Source organism: Rousettus aegyptiacus, unplaced genomic scaffold (assembly GCF_014176215.1).
Source record: "Rousettus aegyptiacus isolate mRouAeg1 unplaced genomic scaffold, mRouAeg1.p scaffold_m13_p_1, whole genome shotgun sequence".
Classification (NCBI taxonomy): Eukaryota; Metazoa; Chordata; class Mammalia; order Chiroptera; family Pteropodidae; genus Rousettus; species Rousettus aegyptiacus.
The window spans coordinates 158,097,039-158,111,351 of NW_023416284.1; the positions used below are offsets into that span (position 1 = coordinate 158,097,039).

At 32.7% G+C, this 14,313-nt stretch overlaps 1 protein-coding gene across 9 annotated transcripts in view; it reads right to left on the reverse strand.

Annotated features, from left to right (window-relative positions):
* Positions 1-14,313, reverse strand: part of PTPRK (protein tyrosine phosphatase receptor type K) — a 474,269-nt gene that overhangs the window by 170,127 nt on the left and 289,829 nt on the right. For all 9 annotated transcript variants that reach the window (XM_016157105.2, XM_016157108.2, XM_016157109.2 and 6 more), the window contains exon 7: positions 2,990-3,283. In XM_016157105.2, coding sequence (XP_016012591.1) covers positions 2,990-3,283 — 294 coding nt within the window. The remainder of the gene's footprint in view (positions 1-2,989; positions 3,284-14,313) is intronic.

The window sequence follows — 14,313 nt, forward strand, 5'->3', positions numbered from 1 at the left end:
TATTCAATCGAATAATCTTAATGGTATAACACTACAACTACAGTGTAACATTCTCCCAGTCTTGATTAAAATGTAATAATATGCAAAACAGTATTCAGAGCTTGCACAATTTAATAGAATTAAATGAAAACTTCTCCAAAGGTTTCACAAAAAATCAAACCCCAAGATTATGAAGAATTTTTGGCTTTTGAAATTTTACTAAAATCAGCTAAAGTTGGCCTCATTTGTGTTGTATTTTGTTGTTATAGGACAACAGGCTGAAGCCAGTGATGATGCTGGTAAAGTCTGAGGGATTTTAAATTTAGAGGAAGGGAAGTGGATCTTGAAGAAGGGAGGGAGATGGACATCACAATTTTAACCAAGACTGACTTTGTATTTAGATATTCAATGTTTATCAGTTGTATTCAATTTCTGCTTTTCGGAGATTATTTAAAAATCAATAAATATGTACTTTGATAAGCTTTACTTCCTTTTGTAATAATAGAGCAGACATTCCATTAGGAAATAGTAGACATTCCTAAAAAAATAGTAACCCCAATTTCTCTCAAATCTACAATGTACTCGAAAATCTAGTCTATAAGCACCTTTTTTAAACATAAAAACCTGCATCAAATACAACTTATGAGGACATTAATAAATTAATAAACAGAGGTGACAAACTCACATGTAAAAAATAGCTGTAAAAACAAATAAACTTTCTAGAGTTGCAAGCAAAACTATGAGTGACCCTGATACCACTTTATGCTACACAGCCCACAAATTAAATGTTTCTCAAATAATGAATCAGAAAAAAAAGACTTATATACTTCCAAAATATTAAGACATTTATAAATTTAAAAGTGTCTGTGAGTTTAAGTTACTTTTACTTTAACTTTCCCACAGATGAAATTATTCTTAAAATAAAATACCTAAAAGCATTTTCTAGTCATATTTATACTGCATTTCGATATGCATTATATGGATCCGAATATAACTATTCAATAGAAATAAATTGATTATTAATACTTTGTTTTTATCCACTTAATACAGCACAACTACCTTTAAAACAAAGCCCCATTTACTTGCAATCTTCATCGACCTCACACTAAGAACCGATATTAAATAATTCCAAGGTTAAACAAAGATTACATTATAGTAATACGGTTTGTGGTACTCTCAATTTTTAATGGTCTATTTTGATGAAAATAAAAAATAAGAAGGCAGATGAGACACTGAAAAGAAAGAAGTTTGGGCATCGGAAGTCATGAGGAAGACCACTGGAAGAGTAAATTACCATTTATTATCTTAATTTTATATACTTATAAAAATTAAATGTAGATTTCTATTAGAAAAACATGCAGGCAATACCCTTAATAAAATGGACCTACCATTCACTGCTTTTTATCAGGATGGGATATTCATTTTGGAAGACAGAGTGAGCAACTTCTTAGCTTCCACACTGTCTCCTCTTTAAATTACTTCTCTGACTGGTTGAGGCTGTGGAGTGAACTTGTCTCTCCCTTAGAAAGTGCATTTATTACAATGAGAACAATTTTTCAACATTACCTCGAATGAAAGGATTTAGCAGTACAGATAATTTGAAGAGCAAATTGTGTGATTTAGGCTGAGCCATGAAGATTTACCCAGTATCTTCTGGGTTAAGCTGATTTTCAACCCCAGGATCAATGTATGATACCAGTCAGTAAATTTGGACTTGCTATGGTCTAAATCTCAGACTAATGATTGATACTAATGGTTGAGCAGTTAAACTTCTTATTAGTGAAAATCTTTCAATATTAACATATAAGATATATAAATATATAATTAATATGTAAATATTAATATTTAAAATCGAGTCAGACTAAAAAATACTCAATGATGGCAATAATTACATTGGTTTTGCTTTTACTTTAGATTTGGATTCTTTGTAAGTAGCCACAAAATATAAATGCTAAACAGATGTTTAAGAAACAAAAGACTTTTACAGGTATTTACATTTTCATAGATCCTCACAGTCTTAATTTTCAATTTTCAGAACCTAAGTCATTAAATGTTCAAGATGTATAGATTCATGTACTAACTCTGCAGGTGTTATAATGCTTCCTGGATTAAAAATGTCTTTTTTTAACTAAACTATTTTCAATAACAAACAATGTACTAAAAGAGAATACTCTAATAACTTAGATGATCAAAATTTCAGTGGCTTTTAATAAATAGCTAACAATTTCTTCCATTAGAACAATATGGTAGAATAAGAAACTAAGATATATGTTTATACATATAAACATTACTTTTTATTTCACTTTTTATTCTTTTTTGGTGGTTTATTCATATGCTATTAGTTTCACCACTATGATTCAGGCAAGGAGAGGGCAACAACAAGGTTTGAAAACCTAAGGAACTGTTCTCTGTGTTCTATAGCTGGCTGTCAAGCTGCTCACTTAATCCTCAACAACAGGACTTTCTAAATAAAAAGCTGTCTCACCGAGGCTTGGTTCAGAAGATCAGCTCTTACCTACATTATCAGACATGGCCTCAGAGCTGACTATAACAATTATCGAGGAAGACAATTTCCATATCACAAAAAGGTACTCAGCATTTGCTTGAACTGCAAAGGTTTGCTCTCTCAATAGTACATTCACCTGCATCTATCAGAGATTTTGGACTGAATAAAAGCAAGTTGAGCAAATTACAGTGCAGGAAAAGATTATGGATACAAAAATAATACTGAAAAATAATAAACACTCATACTGCTCCTAAATCAGTCAAATTATGACATAACCAAGGCTACAATTTACCAAAGGCACTAGAATTCTCAGAATAGTGTGATTATATCATATAACAAATAATTAGAACTTTCAACAGTTTCTCTCATATATACACATGTGCACGTGCGTGCGCATGCCCACGCGCGCACACACACACACACACACACTCACACACACACACACAAAATACGTTTTGTACTAGGTTTTGTCACTAGGCAGAGTGGCCTACTATTCACTCTTACCTGCACATTTGGTTCTGGTGATTAGCGGAGGTCCTGGGAGCCCCGTTCCACCTTCACCAGGTCTTGTAAGTAGAACACGGATTTCATATTCTGTATCTGGATCTAAATGCCATAATTTATAAGTTGGAGCATTGACTGCATGGGTTTCTGTCCAGGAACCTGATGTCATTCGGTACTCCACCTCTTTCAGGATAATGGGACCATCGCCAATGATGGAGTTGGCATTTAGCTGGATCAGCAAATATGTAGGCCCAACGCCAAGCAGCTGAGGAGGAGCAATGGGTCTTGGTGGCTCTAGGAGAGATGAACGTGCAATCTAATTAATCCCACAGACTACGATACATATGGATAAATTAATGTCTCTCAGAGCTTAAAGGCTTACTAAATAATTTAGTTAGCAGTACATAATAAATACTTAAAAGAAAACCAGGATATGAGTCATCTAGCAACTGTAAAATTAAAGAGCAAAGGCTTTCACAGATGGTATATGACCCTTTATCAAGATTTCTCTTATTAAAAACATGCCTCTCCAGGAAAATAATTTGTAAAGGTATAGTAAACATGTGAAATAAAAAGAAAATATTTAGAGATGGATAACTCTGATTAGCTACTAACAGAGCACCGTTGATCTTTGACCTTCTTGTGGTCCTAAGACCTTTAATGAATACTATCATTATTTCATTTGTGAAATATGGCTATGTGGTGTTTTGTTCTTGCTTTGTTTTTTACCTCTGCAGAGATCCTGCAGGTGGAAAATGAAGGAAGGCACAGCAAAGCAGAACTCAGAAGGTGACACCAGGTGCCGACTTGTTTCTATAGACCCACCTCAGAGTGTAGAAATTAAAATTTACACCGAGGCAAAATTACAAATCACTATGTATCACTGGCCTTTGGGAGTAGCACATGATAAGGCAAAGCATTAAATATTAAACTGAAATATCAAAGGTTCACAACAATTTAAGATTTGATAACTTAGCTATTTTGCTTGAAAGAAACTTTAGGAAAAATTATTTCCATATGTAAACTTACAGAAATGGTTATTATTATTATGATTTTTCTTAACAACAATGGAGCTGAAATCTGGTACTGGACTTATAAAAGCCTTCACAGCTCTAGTTTTGTCCACAGGGAGTGTTATGTCATGATGTTCTACTACTTTGTGATCAGGTAGAGACTTCTCTGAATGTCTGGAAAAACACACATTAAGAAAGCCAAAAGACTTGAAAGTGTTATTAACCTAAATAAAGTGGTAACTGCCCCAAAATTATTGTAAAGGTTTTTTTTTTTTCTTTTAAAGAGTGAAATCAAATCATATAAAGGAAAACTATTAAATACAACCACACAACCCACCCCATATCCCCAATAGGGGTGGATTGGAGAAAATGCAGATAGAGGAAAGTTAAGGATAGCCAATATAGCTCAAAATGAATTTTCTATTTCAATGGCAATGCATGCTTGGAGAAGGATACAATGCAAAAAAAAGTCTATAGACAGGTTTTACCTTCTGATACAGGTTGAAATGAAAGAAGGGTTTTCAGCTATAGCCTGGGATTTGCCTTTAATTCCTGATTTTATAAAATTATAGTTTCCGCCTTGTGTACCCCTGAGATATTTAAACAGGCTAACGTCTTTTTTCTACAATTTTCCTCCATATGACAAATATTTACTGAGCAAACTACTAATTGTGAGGTGGTTCGACACTTTGGGTATTCACATAAGATGGCAAGGGAAACGTACTAGCAATAAATCAACAAATTCACTGTTTTATTTTTTTTTCAAATTCATTATATATTTCATATACATAAATATGAGTTATGGGGAAAACAATCATACTGTGACAAATAATAACAGTTGGAAGTAACTGTTACACTTTTTAAATCTAAATTTACTGGACAAATATTGTTCTTGTCATTAGTCATGACTCAGTGTGGTACTGCTTTCAAACTGCTTATCGGTAGTACCATATGAACTTGTCCTTCACTATGCTTGTGTTTAAAGTGAATAATATATGTGCTATACAAACTGATTATGTTTAGAATTATTTCTATTGGTTTGGAAAAGTAGTTAACACCTTATTTATAAACTTTATAAAATCTTTTATCTTATAGTTAAAAAATTGTTTCAACAATAAACTAAAAATTGTGTAAAGGGTGAACTATTTCCAATTTCACAACTGACTTCAATTGAGAAGTTACTCACAAAAGAAGTTCAAGTAAAACCAAAAGTACTTTAGGATTTTCAATTATCAGCTAAAGAAAGATAGAGCTAGACATTTCGATGATGAAATTTTAGCATCTTTTATATTGTTAGTATATAAAAGTTTTGGTATACAGAAAACAAGAGAAAGCTGACTTATTTTCTAATCTTTACACTAAAATGAAACTGAATAAAGAAATGAACATAATAGAAAAAAGGCAAATCTATGCAGACTAAATGTTGCGCTATTTTTAAAAGTCTGTATTTTGCAAATAAACTAAGTCACCTCACATTTGCAATGTTTGTTTTCATGCCACATCGCTCATATACTGACTTATTTAAACAGGAAATAAAACTAAACTCAGCTTTCTGCGGTTCTAAACTCAGAGCTTTCTGCTATTCTACACCAGAGCAGTCATGCCTCATTCACATCACAGTTGAACAACAACCTGAAAATATCTGATATTTAGCATGATGAAATGATTTATCTAACAAATTATAAGTAGCAAACCTTGGTTAATCTATAAATCCATGGATATTCTGACTTCACCTAATGAGTAAATATTGAATGTTAAATCTCGCCCATCAAAACTCTACACACCACTGTCACAGAAAATAGGAGAAAACAAAAGAGAACAGCAGATGAGAGACAGAGAAGGGAAAGGGGAAAAGCTACAAAAAAAAAAAAAAAAAAAAACAGTTACAAACATGAAAAAATAATGAATAATATTTCTTCTATCATTTCTATCTTTAAGAGAATGACATGGAAAAGAACATGAAATTTAAAGTCAGATCTAGTTTTAAAAAATGCATACACTGATAGCTAGAGAAATTGAATATATTATTTAACTTCTTGTTATTATAATTTCTTCACTAATAAACTAGGAATTATTTTAAGAATTTCAGAAGACTCCATCCACACTTCTAAATATGTCAATAAACCCTCTATTTGATGCTATTTTGCTTTGTTTTGGTTTACTTGAGAGCGTATAAATTTTAAAACCAAAAATTAACATTCATCATTAGTGTTTTGCATATATGAAGAAATTGGTTTGATGTCAAGTTCTTGGCCTGAAGCAAGACAATAATTCAGTCTGAATTATAGGTCAAGCAAACAAAAAGGACAGTCCAGAAATCAAGGCAGCACCTCTCATTTGGAACTGTGATGAGGTTCAGAGAGGCTTAGAAGCACATGCCTTGATTAACAGCATGATTATAAGTGAAACAGCATTAATGAGACTAATATATCACTACATACTAAATTTTTTACATTGGACATAAAAAGCAGCCTTATATTAGCATATGTATTTTGTTTTTTTGGCCCTTGAGAACAAGGAGGCTTATTTATAAAAATCTCTATTCATTTCAATAAATTATGCATGAATTTTAATCACTTAGCAAATGAACAAGTAATTGTTCTGCAGCAGTATTAATATTCTTCCTAACTTAATACACTATAAAACCCAGAGGTGTGGTGAAAATAAATCCCAAATGTACACTAGGTAACAACTGAAGCATGCAATACCCAAAATATGAGATCAATTTTGCCAATGTTACCAATTAATTTTCAATTAATGACTTATATTCATTATTCTAGAGCTAAACCTATTATAAAAATCCCAATTATGCATTCAAATTGCTTATTATTTTTATTTCAAATATTTTTAAAAGATGTCTTGAAATCAAGATAAGTCATTATGAAAGCATTCTCTTGTCCAATTATTCCTATTATAAATGCTATTTTACAAACATATGTGCCACATATCAAAGTGCAGTTAATTAATAAAATACAAAACAGAAATAGAAGCTACAAAGCCAGAAAAAAAGTCAGTTAAAAAAGTAAATATGAAGGACAATGATACTTCCACACTCCTCTTTCCAAATAAATGAACAAAATACCTCTCAAAACGATCTCCTTCCAAATTGTTTTACTTACTTGTCAAAGAAGCCTTGACAAAAAGTATCTCAAGATTAAATCTCCCACTGTAGAAGCAGGCAACAATAATGTATATGTCTCCTACAGCTGCTGTAACAAATTACCACCAACTTGGTGGCTTAAAACAACAGAAATGTATTTCCTCAAGGTTCTGAAATCCATATGTTCAATATCAGTATCACTGAGTTGAAATCAAGAAGGCAGTAGGCCAATCTTCCTCTAAAAACTCTAAGGGAGAATCAGCTCCTTACCTCTTCCAACTTCTGCTAGCTGCTGGTATTCCTTGCTTTGTTGCCACATCACTTTAAATCTCCATCTCATTGCTCACATTGCCTTCTCCTCTTTGTAGTCAATTTTCCACCTATCTCTCATGTATAAGGACACTTGTAATTGCATCTAGGGTCCATATAAAAAATCCAAGATTCTCTTTCCCTCTCAAAACCCCTAACTTAAATCCAACAAAACCATTTTTCCAGATGAGGTGATAGCCATAGGCTTCAGAGATTAGGACCTTATCTTTGGGGCCATTTTCAGCCTACTACATATAGAAATTATGACAGGAGTTCCCGAAGTCCAGGCCGTGAACTGGCATTGGTCTATAACCTGTTAGGAGCCAGGTCACACAGCAGGTGGTGAGCAGCAGGCAAGCCAGCAAAGCTTCATCTATGTCTGCAGCCATTCCCCAGGGCTAGCCTCACTGCCTCAGCTCCACCTCAGATGATCAGGCATTAGATTCTCATGGGAGTACCAGTCCCTGGTACAAAAAGGTTGAGGACTGCTAGTATAACATCTTCCTATAGAAAACATCTCAGCTCCACCTTTTCTTCAGGTGGTCCTAAGCTTGAGAGCAAAAACTACTCCCAGGAAAGTTTCCTAGCAAGATTCAGAGCAGTGGAAATTATACACACACACAATTGTTTTTTATATGTATATAAAACAAACGATTTATGTATCTACCTATTCTTTTTGTTGTGGAAATGTAAATAGAGGTGATAAAAATTATTACTCAAAACAACTTTAGGAGTCAATGCCCCCTTAACATGTTTAAATTCCTGCAGAAAATGATATTAAGATATCTGCCTTGGAGATAGCTATTTTCTTATTTAATAGCATCTGTTTACTTAAATAAAATGGATCACTTCAAAATCAGTTATTCTACTTATCATTCCCCTCATTAAAATTTTGATCCAGTTCCAGTTAAAAAAGAATATTCACTAGTTCACGCTTCATGTTGTTTAATTTTCTTCATTGTCACCTATTAAATGCTGAAGTAAAGGGGAATTACATTAGAGACAGAGCAGGAAGAATGACATCAGTAATTCAAGCATTTCTTTATCAGCTACTTATAATAATTTTAAATAACTTTAAGTTATGCTTCAAAAGAATAACTATAATTTAAAGGTATTTGAGTGTTTCAAGAAATTCAAAATAATAACACTAAGAAATAGGAAGATGGTCTTTCTATCCATAAGAAATGGAAAGTAGGTTATAAGTAGAAGCACTTTGGGGGGGGGCATTTAATATCATATGTATGACAACATAATTTGTTACATTTCTCCTTATATGTTAAAACGTAAAGTACACATTTAAAAAATTTTAGATTTATTTTACAAAATTTCTCTTGCTCCTACATTTTATGAACTGTAATGCAGATATATTTATGAGAAGAGTAAAAGTTCTTTTCATGACTTTCACTGTTATTTTTCTGATACTTCAGAATTCCAGTCCTAGCAAATTTCCTAAGCAGCTGAATACCTTTCCGTTCACTATTCTGGCTACCATCTCATAATTTTTACTTGTATCAATGGTGTAGTCAGTAAATTCCATTAATTATCTTTCAAATAAATTAGTATTTTAATTTCATTTACATATTCATGCACTAATAGGTTATAAAGTCAAAGTTAATATATTAAAATCTCTTTTTAAATCCAAAAATCCAATTGACAGTTTTGCGAGTCATATTATTCAGGCAGCTCATTAGTTTGAATTGGTCAAATAAAGTTAATGCTAAGTTTGGTTGTCAAAACTGGGGTTCTTATGGTAGCACCTAGACCAAGTATCAATCCAAAGGAGCTATTGTTAACTATTATAATCTCTGTGAAAATTAGATGGCTGTTAGAATATAATTATGATAACCTATGGAAAGCGTATGCACCGTACCCCACTGCCTGCACTCCCAATCTCTCTCTCTCTCTCCCTCTCTCTCTCTCATACACACACACACCGAGAACCATGAAATGAGCATACATGATTTCACAGTTGTGTGTAAAAAATAAAATAAAATTTGAAAAAAAAGCAGAAAGCCAAAATTTCAATTGAATAACAAAACCCTCATGTAATACATATTATATATGTTTGTTTATACTCTGTATTTTTTATCACTTAATTATATCCAGCTAAACAATAGTTTCTTCTTTCCCTCCCAGTTGTTCTCTCCTGAGGGCAGTTGTTCTTGGGATTGAGGAGTGGTAGTGACCTTAAGTGGGCTGGGCCATGGCTCACTAGAGATCATGAATTGCAAAGATTGTCTCATACAATAAAGAATTCTCCAGTCTAAAACAGCAGAAAGCTTCTCTGGAGTAACACCAGAACAATGTGAAAAATAATTTCCCCTAAGTAATCCGAGGCTTATGTTTACCTAAAATTATATCATTTACATTTCTATTTCTCAAATGAGGATTGGAATAGATTTTTGAAGAAGAAACAATCATCTGTTCACACAACCTGTCCATGGCCAATGGCCTTTTCAGTATATAGCCTGCTCATAGTCAAGTGAACTGATAATGGTTTTAGAAATCAATCTATCAACATATATCGAAAAATAAAAATGTGTTCATAAACTGAAATAATTCCATTTCTAGGAATATTATGTAAGGAGATAATTCAAATCAGTGTTTTGAAGAGCAAAAAAAATTAACTACTCAAAATATTCAAAAATAGGAAAATGGCGATGCAAATTATGGTGTATCTACTCAATAGAATTTTACACAAACTTGAAGAACCCACAATGGGAAGATTTTATAACAAATGTCAGGGGATGTTTGATGTTTAAGATTATTAAAGCTTTCATTTTAAAAAATAAAAAGTATATCCCTAGGGAAAAACAAAACAAAATCAACCTTCAACCACTACACCAGAAGGAAATATACCAAAAAGCTAACAGCAGTGATTGAGAAACTGTGAGACCACGAGTGGTTTTTTGTTTTATTTATATCTGTTTTCCAATAAAATGTTAGATGTGATCATAAAATTTCTCATCATTACATTCTTACTGTCTGTTATAGCGCCCGACAAAGTCCAATAACATTGTATTAGAATGAATGACTGGCTCAACAATACCAAAAAAAGAAGAAAAAAAGTTAGCCATGCCATTACAAGAAAAAAAATTATCTACATAAAATATGTCTATGCCATACAAGAAAATGTAGGCCTCACAACTTCAGTGTGAAAACAATCATTTGGAGTTGGCAGTAATAAAACTGTGTTTGTATGTACGTATGTATTTATTTTTAGATGCTGAAATTAAGTCCTAAAAATGTAAGACTTAACACTTTGTGCTCTGAACCATGTAGCTAGCCAATTCTCTGACATTGATACACAGCATCTACAAAATGTTACTATTTAATTAAAAGAGTTAGTTGACTGTAACAAAAGACCACTTTCTAAGCAATTGCTTAGTATGTAGCTTGTAAAAAAAAGGCACAGCTACAAGCCTATATAAGTAATTCTTTTTAGTTAATTCAGGTCAACTAATTTTTTCAATAGGATTTTTCATGTGATAACAAAGTACATATATAAAAACTTGAATACAAAATATTGGTCAAGAATATTATGAAAATATATACTGATAACCTGAATCTTTGAACAAAATATATACTGATAACAGAATATATACTGATAACCTGAATTTTTGGACAAAAAGTTAATTCAAGGGAAAAGAAAATTTTGATGCTAAACATGCCACTCTTCATAACAAACAACTATTTTAATCTCAATGACATGGCTCTTTGAGCTGCCGAAAGTGCTAAATTAAAAATAATCATTTTATTAATAAAATTGTAAATTTTGCATATGAAATTTTATACTTTATGTATTACCATGACATTGTATTCATCTTGATTTGAAAATAATACTGCAATAACTTTATTAACATACTTGAAATAAAAAGGCACAAGAGCAGGGCACTGTTTTAGATCTGTCAGCAAAATCTAAAAACAAAGTCAGGTTCATATTTAGAACATATTAACAGGTAAAGGGATTTTTTTAAGGGAATTTTATTTGCTTTTTAGTCCACAAAATCTAATTCAAAAACTACACTGTGCCACATTAATATCTATGCAGCCAAATGGTTCAAAACTATGAACTATTATGATAATGGAACAATTTTACAAAAGCCTCCCTCAGTGCCACAATCCATATGACAGAAAACTTCATATTGTATGATGAAAATTATGGGTCCCTTTGACCGAGTCATCAGTTAATACAGATTTCTGTCATGGCTGTTTAATCCCTCATTTCAGTGTGGTCAGAGCTCAAACTGTTCATGCATTTTGAGGAAAGAACATCCAGTTTATTCTAAGAATAACAATCAGGTAAGTAGTAAAACAGGAAAGCCTTCAGTTCTTTGTTTGGCTTCCCTAAGCCCAGCGCCATAAATAGGTAATCACATAACCATCTCATCAGACATTTTTATGAAGTAGGAAAAGGATAGGAACTGTGTTTGGCAATGGCAATATATGTCCCAGTAACACATCGAGGCCAAGGGATTTGGAGTTAAAACCATTTATATATATATTTTATATTACTACATAGTGACACAATGGCTGACTCCAGTAAACCAAGATATAGCAATTAAAAGGAAAGAATTCATTGTAAAATCTCTATACTGAGATTATAATACTCTCCCATGTGTGTGTATATATAGACACAGACACATACATGTGTGTTCTTGTATATGTAACATAAATAACATAATCCCCAAAAAATATTATTTAAAAAGATCCTGAGTCTTCCACATTTAAAATACAACATTAAGAAGCTCATAAACTTAAATTCCAATTTTTAAGGAATTTAATTGCAACCAAATATAATTTAAGTTCTCTACCTTGATCTCTGGGTCTGAATGCTCTGTTGTGTTGAGTCATTGTATTATAACATGATAAGCATATGTTCATTAAGAATATGTACTTTATGATCACCCCAAGTCATTTTAAAATGATGCGTGGAGTTTTTATGTATATGTAGACAGCAACAGATGGCCATTTTTAAAATGTAATAACTTAGTCAGCAATGTAATCAGGAGGTACTACTTGCTCTCTCCCTGGTTACCAGACTTGTAAAATCCAAGACTTTATTTACCCCAAGTTAATCAAGAGAACTGTTATTTAATTGTTATTTCTACATGACTCTGGAAAGTACAGAAGGGCTTTTTTTTGGACCAGGTATATCCCCCTACAAGTGCTACATTGATTTTTTTATAAAAAAGAATTTGTGATGACATAGAAAAAAAACAATTGAAAAAGATTTCAATCATATGGATAACTCATCTTGATAAAAGGCTTTATGTATGAACCAACCCAAGATCAGACATAATTTTAGGATGCTTTTCAGTTCAAAATTTATAGTTAGAAGGTCAGAAGGACAGGTAACAACCTGGGCTTGTGACTGTCATTTGAAGTCCAAAGAGTAGGTCATTGGAATCTCCAGTTTATAGCCAGTTTGTCAAAGAACTGTGACTGGTGTCTGAAGGTGGGGTGGGGAGAACCAGATAGCTCTGGCAGGACTGAACCATTAATCTGTGGAATGTAATGCAGTCTCTGGGTAGACAGTGTCAGAAACAAGTTGAATAACAGGATACCCATTGGTGTCTCCAAAATTGCTTCTTGGTGTAGGTAACACCATCCAAAACACACACACACACACACACACACACACACACACACACACACACACACACACACACACACACAGAGAGAGAAACACATACATTAAAATTGGTACAAGACCTTATTTATCATTTAAAACTTAAAGTATTACAAGGCAGTCCTAGTGGTGACCCACCAGTCCATAGAAAGGGAAGCATCCCAGAATAGTAAAATAAAAGGGTATCAAGATCATACCAATGCAATTATATGGGTAAGGGGTTGGGTTCTTCTTTCACAGCTAGTGCTACTAAGTGAGAAGAAACCTCCCTATTATGCTTTGATAAATGAGGGCATGAAATGGCTACAGACAGACTTTTCATATATTATTTAATCTTTAAATTTTCCATTCTTCAGCATCTTTAGCCAGATCAACTGAAAATTTTCTAGAGAGAGAATATAACAAGTAAAATGTGCAAACATTCTTATGGGCACTGAAAAAAAGATATAAACAGTACCTCCACTATTGGACTTAAGATGAATAAGAATTGAGTAGGAAAGGTAAGTACTTTAAGTATTAAAAAAGAGAAGAAAAAGGTATCATGCTTCTTTGGGACGAAGATTTTGTAAAATGACACACATAAAAGTCAATAGCTGAGAGGTCTCTCTATTTTAACTGAAGGGTACTGAATCTTCTTCCAAAGGCATACACTTATATTTTTTAAACATATATGTCTATGTTTATGTTCAAGTCTTAAATTAAGAGTTTAACATTGGACAAAGGTCAAGAAAGTTCATTCGTAAGTTCATTAAAGAGGTATAGCAGATATATACCTCCTGTGAAGCATAATGATGTGTTTAAAATGTAAAGGCACTAATTTGTGCCTGGATATACTTTATCTTGTTCCAAAAGTTATTTTATTTTAATATAAATGAAAACCATGTTAAATAGATATTTAAAAATCATAAATTTATATTCTCCTCTTTATAAAATAAATTTCAATTGGGTGATGCAGAAGTCAATTGTCAAGCTTGCTCTCTACACCACAGTGCCATTTAGGTGATATTTATATGATAGGCAGAATACCTGGGTTGTTGAAGGGGCACTAGATAGCTTTTGTGACTACCGCAGAGGCCTCATTAAAAGATCGGGTCCATGTTTTTTCCTTTTGAATCTGGGAGATCTCAAACATCCTGAATATATAGAGCATAGGAGAAATGATGAAATGAAACTTTGAGGCTAGGTCACAGAAGACCATGTGGCTTCCCCTACATTAACTAGAGCCAGAAACACTTACTCTTGGAGCCCTGAGACACCATGTTAAAAGTTC